This window comes from Cyclopterus lumpus, chromosome 17 (assembly GCF_009769545.1).
Source record: "Cyclopterus lumpus isolate fCycLum1 chromosome 17, fCycLum1.pri, whole genome shotgun sequence".
Taxonomy (NCBI): Eukaryota; Metazoa; Chordata; class Actinopteri; order Perciformes; family Cyclopteridae; genus Cyclopterus; species Cyclopterus lumpus.
In genome coordinates this window covers 12595929-12615701 of record NC_046982.1, presented here as the reverse complement: position 1 = coordinate 12615701, position 19773 = coordinate 12595929, and the positions used below count along the sequence as shown (strand labels likewise).

At 42.0% G+C, this 19773-nt stretch overlaps 1 protein-coding gene across 1 annotated transcript in view; it reads left to right on the top strand.

The window, feature by feature from the left end:
- prkci (protein kinase C, iota) overlaps positions 1–19773 on the top strand; it is a 29105-nt gene continuing 9332 nt past the window's right edge. The window contains exons 1-9 of the mRNA XM_034556440.1: positions 1–434; positions 8178–8299; positions 12318–12407; positions 15036–15086; positions 16098–16183; positions 16555–16692; positions 16830–16884; positions 18085–18134; positions 18992–19159. Of these exons, the coding sequence (XP_034412331.1) occupies positions 352–434; positions 8178–8299; positions 12318–12407; positions 15036–15086; positions 16098–16183; positions 16555–16692; positions 16830–16884; positions 18085–18134; positions 18992–19159 (843 nt within the window). The 5' untranslated portion in view covers positions 1–351. The remainder of the gene's footprint in view (positions 435–8177; positions 8300–12317; positions 12408–15035; positions 15087–16097; positions 16184–16554; positions 16693–16829; positions 16885–18084; positions 18135–18991; positions 19160–19773) is intronic.

Sequence of the window (19773 nt, the reverse complement as noted above, 5' to 3'; positions counted from 1 at the left end):
TAACAGTGGATTTAAAAGTAAAATATTGGTTTAACGCCAGTATAAATGTCTGTGTGTCTATATGTACCACCCCCAGCATTCCGAGAATGGACTCGTCCGTCGTTAGGCCTTTGCAGTAGGGAGTTGTTTGGCGTATCCCGCAAGTTTTTTTTAACTTTACATGTTATTGTTGTTTCTCTAAGGAAGGCCAAATTCTCAATTTTCACCTACACTTGCCCCCTCGTTCACTTGGCGTTTAGACGGACCTTAAAAACAAAGTGTTTCGGGGCGCGGTACTCAACTAGAGAGCCGAAGAAGGAAGGAAGGAAGGAAGGGAGGCATCGGTGACTCGGACTGACCACGGCGGAGCTTATGATGCCGACGTTGCGGGACAGCACCATGTCCCACCCCGGCGAGAATTCCCACCAAGTCCGGGTGAAAGCGTATTATAAAGGGTAAGAAATCCCAGTCCCTCCCATTATGTCTCGGATCTTGTTAGTCGGTCCTATAGAAGCAGGTTTAGACTCGGAAAGTCGCAAACTAGTCGGCTAACGTGAGCTAACCCAGCTAACGGCTAACGTCGGCTCCCAGTTTTAGGTAAACTTAACCAGACAGGTGAGGCTGTCCAGACGCGTTGTCCGGGGGAAGACGGTGTGCTGTTCAAGACGCGTGTCAGCTGGACCCGAAAGCTGTTTAAATTCAGTCCAACAATTGTTGTGGATCGATTGTGCTATTTATCTGACATCTGACACAGTTTGTAAGACTTGGAGCGAGCCTGTCTGTCATCTAGTCAGTCTGTCTGTTAAGCTGTTAGTCAGCTGACAGTCTCCTCTAGTTCTACTCTCTCAGTCAGTCAGTTTGTCTGTCAACTAGACTGTCGGCTGATAGTCTCCTCTCGTTCTTCTCTCTGTCTGTTAGTCTTTCATCTAGTCAGTCAGTCTCTGTTTGTTCGTTTACAGTCTCCTCTAGTTCTACTCTTTTGTCACCGGTAGATTAACCCCGTTTAATAAGGTTCATAACGAGCCCACCATGCTGTTATACACCAGATAACATTAATCTAGTACAGTATATTTTGTTTTGGCAAGTTGACAAGATTGACGTTATATATGCCATTTAAGGATTGCCAGTATGTCATCACGATTACCTTTGTGGAATGGTGTTGTGTTGTTGTTGTTTATTATGTTGGACTGACTGACAATGTGAGGTCAAGCTGTTAATAAATATGAGATAGTATTCTCGAGACTTTCAGAAGTACTGATATTGTATTTATAAGACAACACATCTTTTACCATCAAACAAATTTCTCATCTATTTGTTCTTCCCCTCACCTTCCTAACCTCAACCCTAACTAGGGTGGCAACTAATGATACTTTTCACCATCAATTCATCAATTGATTATTATTTTTTAATGAATAATACATTTGTAACTATGAAATAAAAAAGAATTGGACCGTTTTTATTCACTTGAAAACTTAGGTTACTCTGATTCGTTCATCGCGTTAGTGGCTGGTTAATTTCCTGTTGATTGATGAATTGTTTCAGCTCTAGCCCAAACGAGTCATTAATTATAAACACATACATATCAGTGTGCTATTGATCCCTGATAAAGTAACATACAGGAGATACCAGTGCTCTGAATGTCTGTCATACCAAGCCTGGCAGAGGCAGTTCAGCTGTTTTTAGTTTCGCGCTTAGATGCGATGATGGAAAATCATTGGTCACCCTGTTGTTTAAATGACACTCCCAGCCTCTCTGTCTCTATTAGAGCCAACGATTGGAGCCCAGCCAAGACTTGAAAAACGTGAAGTGCAAGTCACCTCAGCCAGACCTGTTGTATTTCTCACTTACTCTGGGACACACCTCTGAAACCCTGTAATATGTGCTGGCCATTTAGTGTCATCGCACAGAACGAAGCATCTGAAGTATTCATGAGGTGGCTGCTGAGGAATCTCAGCAATGCTGCCAAAGAGGGAATGCAGTAAGATGGTCTCGTTTTGCCATCGGGACACGTTAAGCTGGGACCTCATCAGTGTTGTTATTGTTTCACTACAGAAGTTTGGAATGGGAGAAAGGAGTGGCACAGAAACAATATATTAGATTAGCACTCATAGATTAGGTATCTATTAGGTTTCCTTACGTTTTTTATTATACATCTTATTAGATTACAATCTTTTATATGTGTATATATATATATATATATATATATATATCTTTTGGTTCAGACAAAACAAGACATTCAAAGATGTCACCTTGGGCTCTGTCTGTTAAAGTTGTAACTGGCATTTTTCATGTTTTGACTCTTGGTTGCTTGGTTTAATTAATAAAAAAAAACACCCTGCAGATCAATCCGTAATGAAAATAGTTGTTAGTTGCAGCCCTTGTTAATGTGAACATATGGGTCGGAGAGAATGCAGGTGTCCTAAACACAACAGAAGCTCACTTCACTGATTAGTTCCGTTTCTGTGCTTCAAAGTGGTAATCAATTAAATCAGCTTGTCCCTCCTTCAAACCTGAAAGAAATCCCCCCACGGCCTTACTCTGTTTTCTCAGCTCATCTATTTTCAGTCTAGTTTTTGAGTCCATTTATGCCTATTTGCATGTCTGTTGTCTGTCAGGGCCAGCTGGTGTCAGCCGGTAGCAGTCTCAGCCCGTCACTGGCCCGTCTTCATTTAGCTCTCTTTAAGACAATAGAGAAGGCTTCAAATGCACTGACCACATGACCAGAAACGGACAGTGATGCAGATACTGTACAATGGTAGGAGATTCAATTTAAAGTGTGGTGGTGAATCATACAGTTAATTTTTTTTAAATTATCACTAAATCTGCTTACAATTTCACAATCACTGTCAGAAATGTCAGAAAACAGTGAAAATACTCCGTCCTTTTCCAGAGAGCCCCAAGCAACGTCATGTGCAGACGTAGCTCGACGTCACCTTTTGCGGGCCCTCGCCCTTTTAAACAGCGGTGTTTTGAGGCTGCTGTTTCAGGGCACTCTTCTACAGTGCAGGTGCAAGCTTGTGCGTCATGTAGGCTGCGTCGGTATCCGGATTGGTTGTATGTATGTCATGTGTTTTTAATAGTGCACAAGTGAGTGTTTTTGACAGCTGACAAATATAGGAGCGAAAATAGATAAGGCTAAAAAACAGTCCATAAAAAAATAAAAGAAAGCATACCAACCTTTATTCTGAACCTGCAGGTTGGCTCTTGATCTCGTTACATAATGTCTGGATAGACAACAATGCCATTTATAATTTGTAATGACATTTTTCCAGGAATCTGTTTTTATTTGCTCAGGGCAGCAATCTTCTGACACTTGTCTCTTACCAGTCAGCTTACTGTAGTCCTGTTTTGTGAATATTGCCACAAACCTTTTTTTGTCATTTCTCTTCTTTCCCATTTCCCATTTCTAAAAGATAAAGCAAACAACTCAAACTCTGCTTTTCTTTTGGCACTTTTGGCTGTGCCGAGTCAAACCATGCCAAGCTGATTTGCGTTTCCATTTGGCAAGTATGTGAGCGTCCGTGTGACATAGATTTTATACACCAGAGTGCGTACGGATAGGATCTGTGCAGACGTCCGCATACTTACGAGTTGCGCTGAGTCGCGCCCAAAATGAACCATCGCCGTCTCACAACCCCCCTTCTTTCCCTCACACAAGCGTGTGCTGAGAGACCAGAGAGAAAGACATTTTCAAAAGTCTCTGTGTTCAACTCAGTCCTTTTGTAGCTTCCAACTGAATCTCTGTGTTTTGAAGTTAAGTTTCTCTCCTGTCCTCCTCTTGGTACTCTTTATATCAGCTTTATTTTAATGTTTCACATACCAGCTGTAAGGGAGTTGTTGCTGCTGATGATAACCCCACATTTCCTGATTTGGTGCTTCATAATGAAAGCTTTTAAATAACAAAATAACTCACTTTTGTGTGAGGAATATAGAGGAAATGAAATGTGTTAATCACAGGATTAGCAGAGCTTTGTTAGCGGCCATTCTTCAATAAAACAAGTCTACTAATGCTGTTGGATGGAACTTTCCAGCAGCAAAATAAAAACTCGGTACTTTGATTTTGAAGAGTATCGGAAATTAAATGTGTGTCGTCCACCTTTTTAGAGCCCCTCTTTTGACCACTAACCACTAGTCACAGCCATAGTTACACACACCTTCAAGCAGGTGGAGGTGTAAATCACTTCCTGGGCTGACACATCCAGCATCTGTGTATGGAAAAGAAGTTTACAAAAATGCTACACTGTTTATACTGTAGTCTTCTTAAAATACATACAACATTTCTGTACGTTTCTGCCAGTTTGTAACCATGTCAGGCCAGAAACATTATTTTGAGTTGCCAGCACCGACTAACACAAGACTTCTTATGTGCCAGATCAACTTCAGGCATGTTGTTTGGCAGGAAGCTGGGATTACACCCGCTCGACGCAGCAGTTCAGATATGCTCAAGTGGTTGCATGCACGTGTCAAACCTTGTCTCTCGCGGGATTGCGTTTAGTTGGTGCCATTGTGTTGCGACGAGCGGCACAATGGCACCCTCATGCTCGGCACAGCAGGAGAGCTGTGTTGCCTGGAGACCACAGCATCTTGCAGTTTGTTTTAGTCATCCTGACCTGTTGTGGTTTTGGTAGCCTAAACTTCAGCACGTGCATTTCCGTATTTGCATCGCCGTGTTTGTTTATGCTGCTTCAAAGTGTGTATGAGTGTGAGCACTTCCATATTTCCGAGTGCGAGTTGCGTGAAGCTGTCGCGGGGAGGAGGAGGAGGAGGAGGAGGAGGAGGAGGAGGAGGAGGAGGAGGAGGAGGAGGGAGGGGGCATCTCCATGTGTGGCAACAGTGACAGAGAGACGGATAGTACAAGGTGTTCATGGAAGCCTAGAGCGGCACCCGGACCCTTCTTACTGCTTGAGCGCTCACAAATGACGAATGGCTTTATGCTGGGCAGATGGGGCCGCAGAGTTTTACTCATGGCAGTTCAGATGCCAGGGGCACAAGCCAGCACCCTCCTCCTCCTCCTCCTCCTCCTCCTCCTCCTCCTCCTCCTTTTAATTTAGCTGTACTGTGGGACGTCACCTAGCAGAGGAATGCCAAGTCTGTGTGGAATGCTGCTTCATCCCAGTTACTCACCAGTGATGAGCTCCCAGTCTCGCTCTACAAAATCCTCTCTGCCTTAGTCTTGCCTTTGTTTTGTGTAACAAAGGGTCCTCTCCTTTTTTGAATATCATTTTTCGGTTCCTCTTTTAGATTAATTTATTGAAAAGTGTTAAAAATGCATTATTTTCAAAGTCGAAGGAAGCAGTCAACCAACCGCTGCTTGCTTGTCAGCCTTGATTGTCACTTTCACTTAAAATAAATTCAGTTGTTATTTATCAGCAGATTAATTTCTCCAATAATCAGTATGGGTTGTAAAATGGTAATGATAAGTGAAAAATGCAGCAAAGGCTATGACAAAGGACAAGGTCCAAGATGACATTTAAAGAATTCTTGTTTTCAGTTTATCATAGAAGAAAACCAGCAAAATGTCACACTTGAAAAGCCAGATAATTCTTGACAGTCGTTAATAAATTATCAGAATTGGTTGCTAATTCTCTATCGATCATCGAACTGATTAATTGGTCGATCATTTCAACTCTAGTCATCATTTAGTTTTGTGAAGACACATCAACTATGTACGTACAAAAGAGAGAAAATGTGCTTTACAGCAGACCTGCCGCTAAAGATAATATGTTATCAGCCTGTGGATTATATGTCTATCAGTAATTTAATGCAAGTATTATTACATTTCATTTAGCTGACGCTTTTATCCAAAGCGACTTCCAATCATGTTACATTCATACACTGTAGACACAGCTACAGGGAACAATTCAGGGTTAAGTGTCTTGCTCAAGGACACATCGACTAGGGCGGGGATTGAACCACGAACCCCCTGATTGAAAGACAGACCTGCTAACCACTGACGCACAGTATATATGTCAACGTTTTTTAAATGATAAAAAAACAGAAAATTAGGGCTGAAACAAAAAATCTTTTTTATTGTCAATTATTTTCTCAATTATCTGCTTTTTGTTTATTCTGTAGTAAAATAGTTAACCGGCGTGACACATTGAAACCTAAAGATATCAAAACCTCATATTCTATCAGCTGGAACCATTGAATATTTGGCATATTTTGCTTGAAAAAAATGACAAACGATGAATGAAGTGTCTATATAATTGCAGCTCAACTATACAGCAATCAAAAACCTATAAAACAGCAGTTATACGATAGGAGGAACGTTGATGCGTGCGTGCGTTCGTTCGTTCACGTTTTCATACACTGTCTATCTTCTGAAGGGCTTTAGGAGGAAGAAGAGATGCCATCCTGTTCCTAGTGTCGTTGCCTGTCCCCCCTCACACAGGAACAGTTTAACACCAGCAGGATGGAGGACGAGAGTCAGAAAGGGGAGGAAGGAGGAGGCAACCGTCTAAATTTATTCTTGCTCAACACGGTTTATTCATTCTTGATGTGGGATTTTCGCTCAAAACTGTTTAATACATGCTGTGCGGAAACTGCTCTCTTTAACTGCTCAACATTAATGTGAAACTGAAATATCAGTCCGATGTTATTTGTGTGTGTGTGCGTTTGCTCCTTTACAGGGTCTGACCCTACAGTCACCTTACACACACCACCGTCTTTGCTGACCGTGGACGTCCTTGAAAGTGTGTGTGTTGTTCACACCACATGTTGTGATTTTATCATTCAGCTGTAAAGCTCTCAAGTTGATGAAAAACTGTCTCTATCTTCGACGATGGCAGTAAAGAGAGTAAGGGATCCTTGTTCTTGATCCACTCCATGGCCGGTGGGACGGCTTTTACACCCTCCTCTTTGTTACTCCACTTCTTTACCGCGCTTAACCCTTCATGTTGACCACCGTTTCCTAGACCCCATGTCGCCTGCAGACCTGTGAATGTGAATGTGTGTACAGTCTCCATCCCCCATCGTTGGCCTGTAAACATTGCAGAGGCTGCAAGTGCCATCCATCCTAACGCCGCCATGAAATGTTGGCCGACAGATGATCCCACCTACAGGGTATAGATGCTCTCGGTCACCCACCACTGCACCCCCTCCCCCACGTCTCACCATAGTGTTTGAGTGCATGTGTGAACTGAGGAAGCTGCGAGTGATGTACTTGTTGATTACGCCAAGTGTTTTGACTGCTTTCCAGGAAGTGATGGAGTGCAGTGGTGGACAGTGAGCCTTCACCAAAGCGGTCACAATACACAATACTACAATCACCATCGACTGTGATTCATTCTGCTCGAGTGTGTGGCTCGCTCACTCTCCTTTTTTCTTTTTCAGTTTTTCTCGCCCCTGATTTTGCTCTTTTTTTCAACCACCCACAATCATGCTGTACAGATGAATGCCCACATAAATGTGACAGACTGCAAGACTGTGACTCACACACAGCAGCGTTTTGGGGGAAAGGACGCTCTCACACCTCAAAAGTCTTTTTCTGAGGGCATCAGAGATGTCGAGTGAGAAGGAACAATGGATTCATCCATTAGTTATCAAACAAACACTAAATATTCTCTGTAATGTTTTTTATTTATAGATGTCACTTTGGGGACTGGGATATTTTGATCAGTGGACTATTTTCACTATTGGCCATAGTAACTATGTATATTAATATGATGGGGTGTTTGCGGAGTCCATCTTTAATATTGATTGCCAGTGGTAATGCATCATATTGACTAATTCATATACAACATTTGAAACACAGATACTATTTTTGTAGATTTAATGCACATTAAAATATGTGTCTCTGTTTTTATTTCCCTTTTATTGTTTTTGAGACAGCCGTCATTCAGTACTCAATAGAACTATCAAAATGAATGAATTATCTTTATTAAAATATATATATATATATATATTGGTATTTATTGCCTTAACATCAATACAGCAAATGTGTGCTTTACACAAGGTGGTAGATGTATTTTATAAAATCTTTTTGCCCACTAGGGATGAATGATCTGACTTTCTAATAATAATCTTATTCTAATATCACAGCTCTGGTTTGCTTCTGATGCAGAGTACCGATTTGATACCAGTGCTGGCTAAAGGAATGTAACTGATGCTTAACACAATTCCACACGTTGGATTGGTGCATCCAGAGGAATTGCGAATGTCAAATAAAATGCTTGACTTATTTGTCTTCTCTGCAGGGACATCATGATCACTCACTTTGAGCCGTCCATCTCATACGAGGGTCTGTACGGGGAGGTGAAGGACATGTGCTCCATGGACAATGACCAACTCTTCACCATGAAGTGGATCGACGAGGAAGGTACGTCCCCCCCCTCCCTCAACCTTTCCACACTTTAATGCTTCAAGTGGAGGCATAAGATACAAAATTCTCATTACAGGAGAAATACATTTCCGAAATGAAACTCTAGACATTGTCACATGTGACATCATGTAAACTGGCTACATGTGCCAGCATTCAGCAATGCCGTGTGTTTCTTCTCAGTCAAATAGTGCAGCCCTACCACACCTAATTCCTTGTTGTCAGGCAGCAGTAATAGTGTCATAGGAAAGATGGAGCCGTCGGACTGCTCTGCTCAGGATAAGGTCAGCCTGCCCAAACTCATTAGACTCAGATCGGCTCCCACTGGTTGCCACCCAAATACAATCACTGGAGTCATTTGCCTGTCTGAGAAAGAAAAGCTGCTTGATGGTCGTAATGAAGTAGTCTTGCTGTCGCTCCTCCCCCGCCCATGGGAACCACATGCAGACAACTCCGCGATGCCATGTCATATATCATTATCACGATAATTAAAGAATGCACCTTGGTTTAATCAATACTTTTGTAACCCTGGTTTAAAAGGTACCAAATGCCAGCGACAGGTCTGTACTTCTTGTGATTTTTTTAATTTTACTTACTTTACTTAGACTAGGATTTTCTTTTTGTTGTATGTGACGGTTAACTCTTGAAGAAGTCCTACTTTCAAACTGCTGTCTAAATTTGGCTTCAGGAAGTTGTGATGGTTATATTTCAAAATGTTCTGACATTTTATAGACCAAATGGTTAATTGAGAAAATAATCAACAGATTAATCACTCATAAAAATAGTTTATTTATCATAAAACGATTTTGGCATATACTTTTATGCATATCGCAAAACAGTTATTTCTTTTTTTGTTAATGTGTTTGTATGTGTAAATTAATGTCAGTTATTAAATTGTTATTAGTTTTTTTTAAACTCTTAAGTATTGACATTGGTAGTTACCTCAAAAATCCTGTATCAGTCGGTCTATAATCCAAATCAAATGTGCTCCATTACCCCAAAACAAAAATAGAAGTGCATCACTCCGTATAGTGATAAACGTTGACTGAGCTTCCTGCCGTGGGAACATTTAGATTGGAGAGCGATTCATCCTTATCAGTACTTTTACTGTAAATAGTTTGTCTCTCTTCCTGTGTTCTCTCTGTAACATACATGGACTTCCACTCACAGACTTAATGACTCTTCCGGAAACCATAACTTTTCCATAAAAATAAAACCCCGATTCTAAGGTTATCTTAGTCCACCCAAGTTCAAGTTCTTCGTCATCCTCCAGCACTCTGTATGTTTTTAAATTCACACGGTGTGTCATAGTTTCTCACAGTGGTTTGTAGATGTGATTAGTCAGGTAGAGCACGAAGAATAAAATCAATGGCCTCAGTATCGGGTCTCACTGCCTCTCCGAGTGTGTCACCTAACTGTTAGTGATAAGGAAATAAGTAGATCTGCGTCTCAGTGGTATTTTAATTATTTATATAGTTTGATCACTGTGCAAACAGGCCAAGGAAGGAAACTATTTGAAATTGCCACATCGACTGTCACAGTTTGTTTTCACACTTTCTGCAATGTTTACTCAATGTTCATGTATTGCAAATCACACCCAAAACGGTTGGATAGGTTTAAAAAAAATAAATAAAAAAAATGGCATGTATAACCCACATTTTACACACAATCTTTTGCTCTGGAAAATATAGTGTGTGTAACACTTAATAGTCTCTACTTTGTCTATTGATTCTGTGCAATTAAAAGTACTTGTTCGCCTTTATCGGATGTCTAACATGTTTGCATGTGAAAGATAGAAACTTGATAATAAAGGATGGGACCTGTCAACAGGTAATTAAATGGAGGTGAGGAAATAAAATGTGTTAATAGCTTGCACAGATACACGCACCTAATGAGGAGCACGGAAAGGGCTTGGATTAGCTATTCTCACAAAAACATGATTAAAGCAAAGCGGGAAGTATATCAGTTTGGCAGCAGTGCAAACTGACAAAGGAAAGGTTTGTTACCTTTAGCGCTGCCAATTAATTTCTAGAAAAAGAAAAAATGAGTCAAAGGTTACAACTTTGAGTGTCTTGTTATTTCCGACAGACCAACAGCCCCAAACCAAAGCTATTTAGTTTACTATCATGTATGGCAAAGAAAGCATAACGTCCTCACATTTGCAGAGCTAAAGCTCTGCTTATTTGCCTTACAAAATACCACAAATCACTAAACAGTTATTCAAATAATAAAAATAAAAAATTAAACACAAAATCTGATTTAAAACTAAAATAAACAAGTCAGTTTCCAGCAGTGGGTTATTTGTGAAATTTAGACTCATTTTCTTACTCGCACAATAAGAAGTATACTGTCCACACACTACAGAGCCTGTCCTCTCACTCCAGGGCCTGTCCTCTCACTCCAGGGCCTGTCCTCTCACTGCAGGGCCTGTCCTCTCACTGCAGGGCCTGTCCTCTCACTCCAGGGCCTGTCCTCTCACTGCTGGGCCTGTCCTCTCACTCCAGGGCCTGTCCTCTCACTCCAGAGCCTGTCCTCTCACTCCAGAGCCTGTCCTCTCACTCCAGGGCCTGTCCTCTCACTGCAGGGCCTGTCCTCTCACTGCTGGGCCTGTCCTCTCAATACAGGGCCTGTCCTCTCACTGCAGGGCCTGTCCTCTCACTGCAGGGCCTGTCCTCTCACTGCTGGGCCTGTCCTCTCACTGCTGGGCCTGTCCTCTCACTCCAGAGCCTGTCCTCTCACTGCTGGGCCTGTCCTCTCACTGCAGGGCCTGTCCTCTCACTCCAGGGCCTGTCCTCTCACTGCTGGGCCTGTCCTCTCACTGCAGGGCCTGTCCTCTCAATACAGGGCCTGTCCTCTCACTGCTGGGCCTGTCCTCTCACTGCAGGGCCTGTCCTCTCAATACAGGGCCTGTCCTCTCACTGCAGGGCCTGTCCTCTCACTGCTGGGCCTGTCCTCTCACTGCTGGGCCTGTCCTCTCACTCCAGGGCCTGTCCTCTCAATACAGGGCCTGTCCTCTCACTGCTGGGCCTGTCCTCTCACTGCTGGGCCTGTCCTCTCACTCCAGGGCCTGTCCTCTCAATACAGGGCCTGTCCTCTCACTCCAGGGCCTGTCCTCTCACTGCAGGGCCTGTCCTCTCACTCCAGGGCCTGTCCTCTCACTGCTGGGCCTGTCCTCTCACTGCAGGGCCTGTCCTCTCAATACAGGGCCTGTCCTCTCACTCCAGGGCCTGTCCTCTCACTCCAGGGCCTGTCCTCTCACTCCAGAGCCTGTCCTCTCACTGCTGGGCCTGTCCTCTCACTCCAGGGCCTGTCCTCTCACTCCAGGGCCTGTCCTCTCACTCCAGAGCCTGTCCTCTCACTCCAGAGCCTGTCCTCTCACTCCAGAGCCTGTCCTCTCACTGCTGGGCCTGTCCTCTCACTGCTGGGCCTGTCCTCTCACTGCTGGGCCTGTCCTCTCACTGCTGGGCCTGTCCTCTCACTCCAGAGCCTGTCCTCTCAATACAGGGCCTGTCCTCTCACTGCTGGGCCTGTCCTCTCACTGCTGGGCCTGTCCTCTCACTCCAGGGCCTGTCCTCTCAATACAGGGCCTGTCCTCTCACTGCTGGGCCTGTCCTCTCACTCCAGGGCCTGTCCTCTCAATACAGGGCCTGTCCTCTCACTGCTGGGCCTGTCCTCTCACTGCTGGGCCTGTCCTCTCACTCCAGGGCCTGTCCTCTCAATACAGGGCCTGTCCTCTCACTCCAGGGCCTGTCCTCTCAATACAGGGCCTGTTCTCTCACTGTGCTGCCCGTCCAAATAAAACATAAAAATATTGCCTTCAAGCTGCAGGTTCGTAACTCATTAGTGTTCTGTCGAAGAGCAGAAATCTAATTCTAGTAACCAAGGTTTTATAGAAACCCGGTTAGTTCAGAAGGTTGTAAAACATTTGCTTCCTGTCGTTTTACAACTGATTTCTCCCAGTAATCTTATTGTATTTGTTGATGTGGTGAATGACATCTTGTCTCTCCTCTGCTGTCAGGTGACCCCTGCACCGTGTCGTCTCAACTGGAGCTGGAAGAAGCTCTGCGTCTCTACGAACTCAACAAAGACTCAGAGCTCATTATCCATGGTGAGCCTCGCTGCTTTTCACACCGTTACAGCTAACCGTTTTAGGATTTAACTCACAGGATGTTCTCCTGTTCTGTACACAGTAAGATGTTGATTGCCACCAGGGGCTGGTCAGTAAGAGGTCCATATGAGAAGCCTGTTATCTTTTCTGCTCTGGAAATAGTCCTCTCGCCTCTCCAGTGAACTTTTTATGACCAGTCAAGTTTGGCAGCAATACTGTACTGCATCTCTGCTCATTGAGCCGCAGTGCACCCGACCTGTGTAGTCTGTGTAGTCGTTAGCTGCCTGCCAGTACTAGTATTTATTCTTATCTGCTAATAGTGTAGAAAAAAAAAACAATCTTCACATTGTTTGTTAAAAATATTTTGGGGTTTGTACACAGTAGTAATAATAGTATTAGTATTACTGCATTTTCGTAGTACATTTTTCTGAATATAAATCTATGTCTGCCAACCGCATTGTTTGCAAACATTACAAAATGTTAACAGATCTTGAACAGCATCTAAACAGAACCAAAAGATATTCATAATATACATAATTTGTATCTGTAATCTAGTATTTGTGTATGTATTTCAAAAATAATCAATTCAGGAGTGTTGGCATGTTCCATATATTTGATATCTCAATCTTGGAAAACCCTAAACCAATTGAAAATGTAGACTTCAATATAAACAATGACATACAAATTAAGCAATGTGTGTCTGGGGCATGATGTACCACAAAGTAAGTTCAACTAAGTCTGGCTCTCTTTTTAGGTTAACAGGTTTTAATGAGCCTAGCATTGGTGAATCAGGACAACTGGTATCAATAAGCTGCTTAACTGGTGCTCTCTGATCCGCTTTACTATTCAGCTATGAGCACCGTCACGTGAAAGAGGTGGATTTGCTAATTACAAGCAATATCATGAAAATAATGAGTGAAGTACTTTCTGCTTAAACTGAGATACTGAATACAAATTCAATTATAGCAACAGAAAAGAAAAAAGGGACATTAAACCAGGTGAAATGTATACAGTATAATCCCAATACATTTTATAAAACACGTTGCATTTATAATCATAGGAGCTAATTAACAATGTGTAGATTATTTCACACCTCATGTAAAAGTATCAACAATGTCAGTTTTGGGATGTGGCAGGAGTGGGTTTGGTTATTAGAAAGTATGAAAATGTAATTGTTGACATTATAAAATTATTAACATATATTAATAATACTGGGGCACCACACTGGGATCAGGGACCAATAACCAAACTGGATTATGTCTCAAAATTGGTGTTCAACATGTCAATAGTCAAAGTACTGTTCCACATTCAGAGTGAACAGTAAAGCGCTGACTATAACAACCAGCTATTAGCACAATACATACACAAAATAATCACAGAAAACGTCTCTTTAGAACTATAAAAGAGTTTATTTATCTTTAACAATACTGATCAAAGATCTATCGTATTATAAATTAACAAATATCTGTTATACCATTTCAAGCATACTACCTAAAAGCAAAGCCAAAAGATAGCTGGCAATCTATCCATCTCACTAAAATAGACATCTATATTTGGGTTACTTGGAGTCTGGAACAGTTTCTTCGTCTGAACACGGTTTGAGTGAGATTTTTTTTTCCTTCTCTTTGTCTGGCATTATGTCGGGCCACAAACATGTAAATAACATATTGAAATTTGGTTTACCACCAACATTTAAATCTCTGGGTTTGATAACTAGTTTATGCTGCTTGCTTTAAAATTATTTTCCTTTAAAAAAAATTTTTTTTTACATGTTGATAAAAGCTGAACACAGATGTTGTATGTATGTTCTGTACACAACAAATAAGCATCAAAGCATCGGGTTAATGCGGCACTGACCTGTAAAACTTACTTCTGCTCTTGGCGTCTGTCTGTGGGCCCTTGAGCTACTTAACATCCTCGTCTGAGCTTAGCCTTCTTGACAAATAGTTGCACAACTTCGTGAGTCTAGAGGTCAGGGCTAACTCAGACGCAGAGCAGCGGGGTGGAGTGACATGCAATCCTTGATTGACAGGCTCTTGTGTGTAGAAACATGTAACCCGTGGTGAAAGGGAACGGGGGCTGGGTGGTTAAAGTAAAGATGTAATCTTATTAGAGGTGAAGGGATCAAGAGTGCAGTCGATGCAAGCAAGAAGGCAGAGGATGAATGGAGGATGAACGGAGGATGGGGGACGGAGGAGAGGATGCAACGGTTCCACGGGGAGTCGTCAGGTCTGCTCGTTAACGCGTTTGTCGGCTGTAGCCCACGCCTCGCCTCTGACTCACACTGCCCCCAGTCTAGCGCGATCCGTCTCTCTCTGTCACACTCATACAAACATGCACACGCTTGTGTAATCTTTGTCGTCTTTTTCTTCAAAATTGTGTCTTTTTTTTCCCCCCCCACTGCGTGTTGCACACACGCTCTGTAAGAACAACATGAGTGAATATCAGTGTGAATTGCTCCAGGCGACAGGTTTGCTACAGGTAGTTTTAACTGCTGTCATGATGAGAGGAAGTGAAATGTACCCAGCAGCATTCAAACACCCTCACATGAATGCTGTCAGACTCGTCTCCTTTTGTTGAAATAGACTTCAGAAATATGATTTTTTTGGTGATTTTTTTTTCCCCCAGTGTTCCCATGTGTACCGGAGAAACCTGGTATGCCGTGTCCGGGGGAAGACAGTGAGTTAAACCTTTTCCTTTTTTTTTTTAGTTTGACCAATCGAAGCAAATAAACATCTATTTAATTTACATTTTTAATTTGGGGCACTTGAGTAAATTCTTATATACCCATGAGAATTTTAAAAAAGCCATGATTCACACTTATGGACTCAATTAAGGATCAATAAGGCTTGAGTTTGTGAAACAATAATGATTTCAAAAGCCTGTGGTTGTGTATCACCCTAAAAAAAAATCGGCTTTATAAATTAAAATCTAATATTTTAATGTTTACACAAATTCTATCAGAAAGAAATTATTATTTTTTAAACATCTGACTACAGATTCAAAGCAGAAAATGGTGTGAAGTTCCCACACTGTATAAGTCACTGAAGTTACACATGCACAGTTTAGCCAGAAGTATGAATTTTGGGAAACAAGGACCCAAATGAATACTTTAAACTGAAATGTGTGTGCGCGCATGTTTAACTATCGTGTAACAAATAGTGGAAAAGTTGAGCCACCCACTTCATGTTTATAACATTCAAATCTATACCATTTTTTAGAAAGATTTTAGAAAATGTAGTTTTATTGTGTGAGGGCGATGATTACAGCCCATAAAAATAAACACACACTGGCTTTAGTTTATCTTACCAGCAATAATGTGGGAGAAAATCATACTGCAGATGAAAATTGTAGGTTCCTCATAGAGATCAAACTGGTTTTCTACACACTGATACACAAATGCGCACACACACAGGTGAAGCAGCACTCAGCCCTCCGTCTGAGTGGCTGTGGCTCAGGAGGTAGAGCGTGTCGTCCTTTCAACAAAGGTTTGATCCCTGATCCTTCTGTCCACATGTCACTGAACCCCAAGTTGCTCTCGATGGACAGGCCATCACCTTGCATGGCTCTGGTTTCTGCCACCATAAGTGTATGAATTAATTAATAGGTGAATTACAGGCAATTTGCAGAGACCTTTGGTAGAAATCCATAAATGAAGTCCATTTACCATCCATTTTTCCCTTTTCACAGAGTCTATATATCGGCGTGGAGCGAGGCGCTGGAGGAAGCTTTACTATGCCAGTGGTCACGCCTTTCAGGCCAAGCGCTTTAACAGGGTGAGAAGTGACTATGAATTTTGTTGAGCAGTATTTCACACTGAGAGGCCATTAACTCATTTAATAATATGTATTTCACGTGTTTGACATTGTCGAATTATTATACTTGGATTAAAATCTACTGTGTTACTCGTGAACCCTAAACGCATTCTATATTTAAGAGCTTTGTTTTTGTATGTGTATTTAAAGTAGAATGAGACATCCATTGCCCTGAATTAATTTCACTTTGTATTGATTGATGAAGTAAAAAGGCATGGTGGTAACGCGGAACGATTTAATTATCGACCATCAGGGCTTCATGTTTCATCTCCTGGAATATAATGTGTGCTTGCTTGTGGTGATGGTTGTTCTTCGTCTGCCCTCCTGAGCAGCGAGCCCATTGTGCCATCTGCACAGACCGCATCTGGGGTCTGGGAAGACAAGGCTACAAATGCATCAACTGCAAACTGCTGGTGCACAAGAAGTGTCATAAACTGGTCACAGTGGAGTGTGGCAGACAGATGATCCAGGTGAGAGCTGTGACGAGTGTCACAATTATCAGCTTGATGGCATGAAACGTTACCATCCATGACTCATACACATATACTTACGATTGTATTCTGTTTTTCAATGCTGATTATACTTAATGACCAATGTTGTTGTCAAGGAACCAATCATGCCCGGCGCGCCACCGAGTGAATTAGACTCAATTGAACAGCCAGGTAACCAACACACACACACACACACACACACACACTGATGTACACACACACTTTGGAGAGTGTTTACAAATGCACAACATAACTTGGTTTAGATTAGCACATAAATGTAGAAAAAGCACATGGGAGACGCCTTCTGCCACAAACTGTGACTCAAATTACAGGCTTTGGTTAATTTATGCATTTTTGAAACTTTACTTTACAAACCAAAATGTTTTAAATGTTTTTTTATCTAACTCTCACTTCTGAATGTCTTTGCCATTCTTTTGTCTTAAATTGGCTTGTTTCCTGCAGCTTATGACCAATGCTCTTTTATGTTAAGGCTGCCGTTATTGTTATATGTTGTTATTGTCAACAAATACTATAGTCAAGCCAAGCTGCTTCATTGATTTGGAGGACGTGAATCTTTAAACACAGATCACCAACATATGTTTAATTTGAAAGAAAGGCTACAACAGGAGCATCCTGGTAGCCAAGTGGTTAAGATGCTGGCCACCTTTTGTTGCGTGCCCTACCCCTCAGTCTACACATGTTGCCTGTCTCTCCACACTGTCAGCTATCAAATACAGGCAACACAAATAACCATTGTTTTTAGCAGATGTTACTCAAACAGTGAATAAATAGTGTGTTTGTTTAAATAAACTATAGAGCCCATCGTGTGTTCATCGTAATAAAGGAACATTTGACTCTATGCAACCCAGACTACAAGTTGGGTCAGCTGCATTTTGGGTTTACGTACAGCACCAGACTTAAGTCCAGTCAGGTGGTTGAGAGGCTGACTGGAATGAGAGGGCTTAATGTCGCTGTTGCTGCTGCTAGTAAGGCAGTTGAAACACCTTACACCATAAATACTCACAGGCCACCTGGGAAGTAGTGGGATGCAATCCTGGAAACATTTGGATGCAGATATCTTTGTTTAAGTCGGTTTAAAAATGCATCTATGTAGATTATTATGATTTTAAATGATCACAAGTACAACAATTACATTATACTTATTATTTTAAATACTGTGTCAAGGGTGGATACAAAATGGTATTTCTTCTACTAACCAAGCACAGAGAAACGACTGCAGGGCTGTGAACAAAGCGTGTGACTGTCTCTCACCTACTTTCTCTCCTCTTTCTCCCATCTTTCCTATATTTTTTTTCTTCTCCCCTGCCTCCCCCTCTCCTTCTGTCTGTCTTTCACGTTCTCCTCTCGCAGGCCCTCCGTATAAAGGCTCCAGAGAAAGCTTGCCTATCGACGAGGAAGAGGTGAGAGAGAATCTTTTCAAACACTCTTGGTGTGTGTGTGTGTTTAGCACTTTTTGTGTGAGAAGATGGAGATAGAGAATAAAATCACATGTAATTGGAAGCAGGTTTTTTGCCATTGTGTACATTTGTGTTATCCTTCTTCCACCTGTTGTGCATGTGTGATATAGAGCGCATGCAGACGTAGGCACCCTTGCAGTGGTGTGGGTATTGATTTCCTTTGGTGGAGCTAATAAAGTAACCTTTTATCACAGCTCTTAACACCCGAGGCTGATTAATGGCCAGGTATGTAGTTTGGAGTGGGGGGTTGTTGGATAGAGCAGGATTGATAAAAATGGATCCAGTTGGACATAGATAGAAGAAGATAAGAGAGGGCAAGCCAAATGATCTTATCTTTGGTTCCAAGTTGACTCTGGGGATGGGGGTTGTCAGGTGGAGGGAGGTTAGATGGATACGTATTGGAAACGGTTCACTTATAGAACAGATTACAGGGGAGATGAGTAGAGAGGGGAAGATAAGTGAGGAAATGGTGAAGATTGTAATCAGGTTTACAGAGAAGTAGGACTAATACAACAAGCGCTCAATCTGATGGAGGCAGCAAGATGGTATTTAATAAAGACAAAAAAGTCATTACTGGGATTCACTTTGAAAAAGTGGTGCAGTTAAAACTTAATTTACAAACCACTCAAAGGAAATCACCCTTGTGTGCAGACCAAATCACCAGCTCTATCAATATTTCATTAAAGAATCTGTTGATGAAGGCTGATGTTCTGAAATGTTGCATGATACATTGTCGTAGAGTTGACTTCACGTTATGTTGTTAACCGTTTCACACGCTCACCCTGTTAATTTCCCTGTAGCCGCGGTACACGGGGAAATCGCCTTGCAGCCTGGGCCTGGCAGACTTTGATCTTCTGAGGGTGATTGGCCGAGGCAGCTACGCTAAGGTGCTGTTGGTGCAGTTGAAGAAGACGGAACGCATCTACGCCATGAAGGTTGTGAAGAAAGAGCTGGTCAATGACGATGAGGTAAACAACACCAGCGTATGGCCAACCATCAGAGTCGTTACGACAGTTGTCGGTCAGCTTTTGCACGGACTCTGACAGCGTTGGTGGGTTTCGAGTAAAGGGATATACAGTATTTCGTTTTTATTTATTGGTTATAATTATTAGGATTAGGATGGGTTTGATAGCTGATCATTTTGGATCCAATTCCGTCCCCAAAGAATCCCATATCGAATTTCCCATTCACAATCTCTCTTAGATATTCTCTTTTGCCTCTTTTTCACACTACAGGCATCTGCAAAGAAAAAAAAGATGGTGAGGTATACAAACACGTGCTAACTCAGTGACACGGTTGTTAACAAGACTGACTTACTGAACATGGCGGAAAGCCTCAAACCATAACTTAAACCATGTATTTTTTATGATCTAACTGTTCCAAAGAGTCTATATATTTTACCGAAGTCCACTTTGAAATGCACTGTTTGTGGAAAGGGACTCACACGTCCCATGCTTAATGTTTCTTCTTGTAGCAATCAGTCAGTACATGGTTAATTAATATCACAGAGCAGTGTAGTAAGTGGTGAAGGAAAAAAACAAAACGAAAAAAGATGTCTTCATTCCCCAAACGAACTACCCAA